Raw genomic sequence first — 2,923 nt, 5'->3', positions numbered from 1 at the left:
CAGATTGATGACGAAGTGCTGTAGCGGCTATGGAGAAGCTTGATACGAAGAAGAAGGGGAGTCGGAGATCCGGTTTTATAATGTCCTTCACTAAATCATAGTACACGCTTTTGTCCTCTTTCATTCCCAAAACCACAGCAAGTTTGGTCTTCGGGGAGCAAAAAAGCCCCAATACGGATCCGGGTTTGATACGCGCTGGCCACGGAATGACTTAGGCCCCTTGAGGGTACAGGCGCAGACTGGTTCCAGGTTCAGGGGGATTAGTCGGTTAGCCACGGCCGCCGGATCACCTCCTGATTAATCAAAAAAAAAAAATTTTAGGAACTTTTGAAAGAGTTTCGGCTTAATGTCACTCTCTTTTCTTTGCATCTTTTTTTGGCCTTTTTATGTAAGAAAGCAAAATTAAAAGATTGACCCATTGGAGCCTAACTGTTGAGGATTCAGCAATGTTCGATCCAAGTGTAAAACTTCATTTAGATGTTTGAATCGATTGTTTCAATAATGTTCAAACTGATTTTCCACAGCCAAAAAACCTCTTGATACGACCGAAACTCACCTCTTGCTCATTACAAGTAACCAGATTTCAAAAATCTACAGCCAAAAAGAAACATGAACCATTTGGTCTAATGATCATCGCTTAGAACTGCAATATCTAAGATTCAAGTTTAGGCAAAAACTTTACAGAACGTCAAGACTTTATAGACTAAGCATTATCTGTTTCTTCTTGTCTTCAGAAGCTTTATTTGTTTGTTCTCATCTCTCCAGTGAATATAGCCATCAACTCAGCCACAAACTCCTCGTCCAAATCGTGCTTCCTCACGTACCTTTTTAAGAAATCCTGATCTGTACATACCAAAGCAGACGACAGTGGAGGGAGGAGTTCACTTTTGATCAATCCTTTGGAGATGAGAGCTTTGATTACGTTACACCTTGGTACAATCCTCTTCTCCATGCTTAATCCAAGTACCTGAGGAAACAAAGCCACAGCCTTTAGTGGCCAACTCATCTCCTTCACCACAAACTCAGTCTTCTTCTTCACCGTCTCTCCAGAATACCCAATGCTCGCAGGAAGGCGCTTCACCATCATGGCAATCTCGTCTCTGCTGAAGCCAAGACCTAGGAATGTTTCAACAGAGTTCAATATATTCTCCTCTGAAAAGCCAAGGCACTGCGGAAACATTTTCACCACTGAGCGGAGCTCCTCGTCTTCAAGGAGCCCACACTTCTTCATGGTTTCGAAACCACGAGTTATTTTCTTCTCTGAGAGTGCAAGAAAAATGGGGAACCTCTTGAACATTACCAAAATATCTTCCGCAGTAAAGCCTAAACGTTTATAGACATTGACTTTCTCCTGCACCGTTTCGTTGTTCATTCCCATGACAATCCGCAGAGCTTCGAGAAACCTTGGGGTGGTGGGATCAAAACCCATCTCAACGACCTTCTTGAGAGACTCTCGGAACCTTTCTTTCCCACAGATATGCGGGCGGTTTGAGATGAGAAGAGGAAACAACATTCGCTGAGGCATGCCCAGTTCTCTCAAAGCAGATATGTTTCTGATTTTGTTCTCCTGCTTACCCCTTTTGGGCAGACATAAAGTTCCAAACTTGGAATCAGCTTCTATAACCTCTTTGACGAAGTCATAGTACACGGTTAAAGATCTGTCCTTTGACAAGATCCTCGGAACTTTTGAAATAGTCTCAGTGAGCTCAGAGGTTGAAGCTCCTCTAGACTTCAGAAGCTGAAGCTTGGGACCAATAGACTTTTCAGCATCTGCTGTAAGCAACAGTGGGTAATCTGTAATGATGGCAGAGATTTGAGAATCTGTGAAGCCATGACTTCTAAAGAGGTTCAGAACTGAATCAGGATGACACTTGTCATCGAAAGTGACTTTCTTTGAGATCGATTCAGCGAGTTTTTTAGTTAGACTCAGTGAATCAACGAGGTAAGAGACTGTAAAGTTCTTGCCTTTGAGACCATCGCTAACACCAGAAGCAGAGGAAGAAGCTGCATTTCGCCAAAGATTCAGTGAAACTATCAAGCTAGGCCATTTCTGCACATCGACGAACCTTCTTTTACCATGGAGGAGCAGTGAATACATGAGGGCCCAATGCGATGTTTAAAGCTATTTCGACAGATCTATCTGATTCTTCAATTCGAGAAAAGGAATCGTCTTTTACTGATAAATCTCGCGATTTCACAACTTACTAGTGACTCTCTGTAGATCAACTGCAAGCTGAGATCTGCTTCTCTGTTCGTTCACTTTCCAAATCCAAACTCGCCACCAAAATAAAAACCAAAACCACAATTGGGAGCAAATCCTTTGCTTTTAGGGCTCAGGGGCAATTCCCTGAATGATTAACTATTCTTACTTGGAAATATAAATATGAGGTTATTGTTTCTCGTATTATAATAGATTTGAAAATTCGAACTAAATCTAGTGTTATTGGTTCTATAATTTTTTTAATATGTATTAAAATCATGTGTTATTGTTTTAATGATTCATAAATTTTATATCAAATCAAGTGTTATTCAATATTTTTACTAATAAATTTGATTTTATAATAGATTTGAATGGATTTTTTTGGATTTTTTTGTTAAAATACAAAAACTTAAATCCGAAAGAAAACTTCCGGATATTTTACTTCAATTTATAAATACTACATGAATTTCTAAATCAATCAAAATATATGGTTTCCTACGTCACTAATTTTTTTAAACTATAGATTTTATATAAAATTTATTAAAAAAATAAAAAACAATATTTTCTTATTCTCAAATAGCTATTTTTAAGTTTTTATAACAAAATAGTCTTCAATAAAGAAAATAACCAAAATAACCCATTTTTATTTTGAAAATTTTAATTTTTAATTTTTTAAAATTTGAAATCTTATCCTCAAAATCTCACCACTTATCTATAAACTCT

The 2,923-nt window shown here is 38.0% G+C and overlaps 1 protein-coding gene across 1 annotated transcript; it reads right to left on the bottom strand.

The window, feature by feature from the left end:
• Positions 1–460: 460 nt before the first annotated feature.
• LOC106321550 lies at positions 461–2,336 on the bottom strand. The gene has a single exon (XM_013759805.1). It carries the CDS (start codon positions 2,096–2,098, stop codon positions 740–742), a length of 1,359 nt encoding a protein of 452 aa, XP_013615259.1. The 5' UTR covers positions 2,099–2,336; the 3' UTR covers positions 461–739.
• Positions 2,337–2,923: the final 587 nt, after the last annotated feature.

Source organism: Brassica oleracea, unplaced genomic scaffold, assembly GCF_000695525.1.
Source record: "Brassica oleracea var. oleracea cultivar TO1000 unplaced genomic scaffold, BOL UnpScaffold01960, whole genome shotgun sequence".
Taxonomy (NCBI): domain Eukaryota; kingdom Viridiplantae; phylum Streptophyta; class Magnoliopsida; order Brassicales; family Brassicaceae; genus Brassica; species Brassica oleracea.
This window is presented reverse-complemented; position numbering and strand designations above follow the sequence as displayed.

What these genes read in the sequence shown, in the direction of transcription:
- LOC106321550 (XM_013759805.1), bottom strand. Translation starts at nt 2,098, where the DNA reads ATGTATTCACTGCTCCTCCATGGTAAAAGAAGGTTCGTCGATGTGCAG.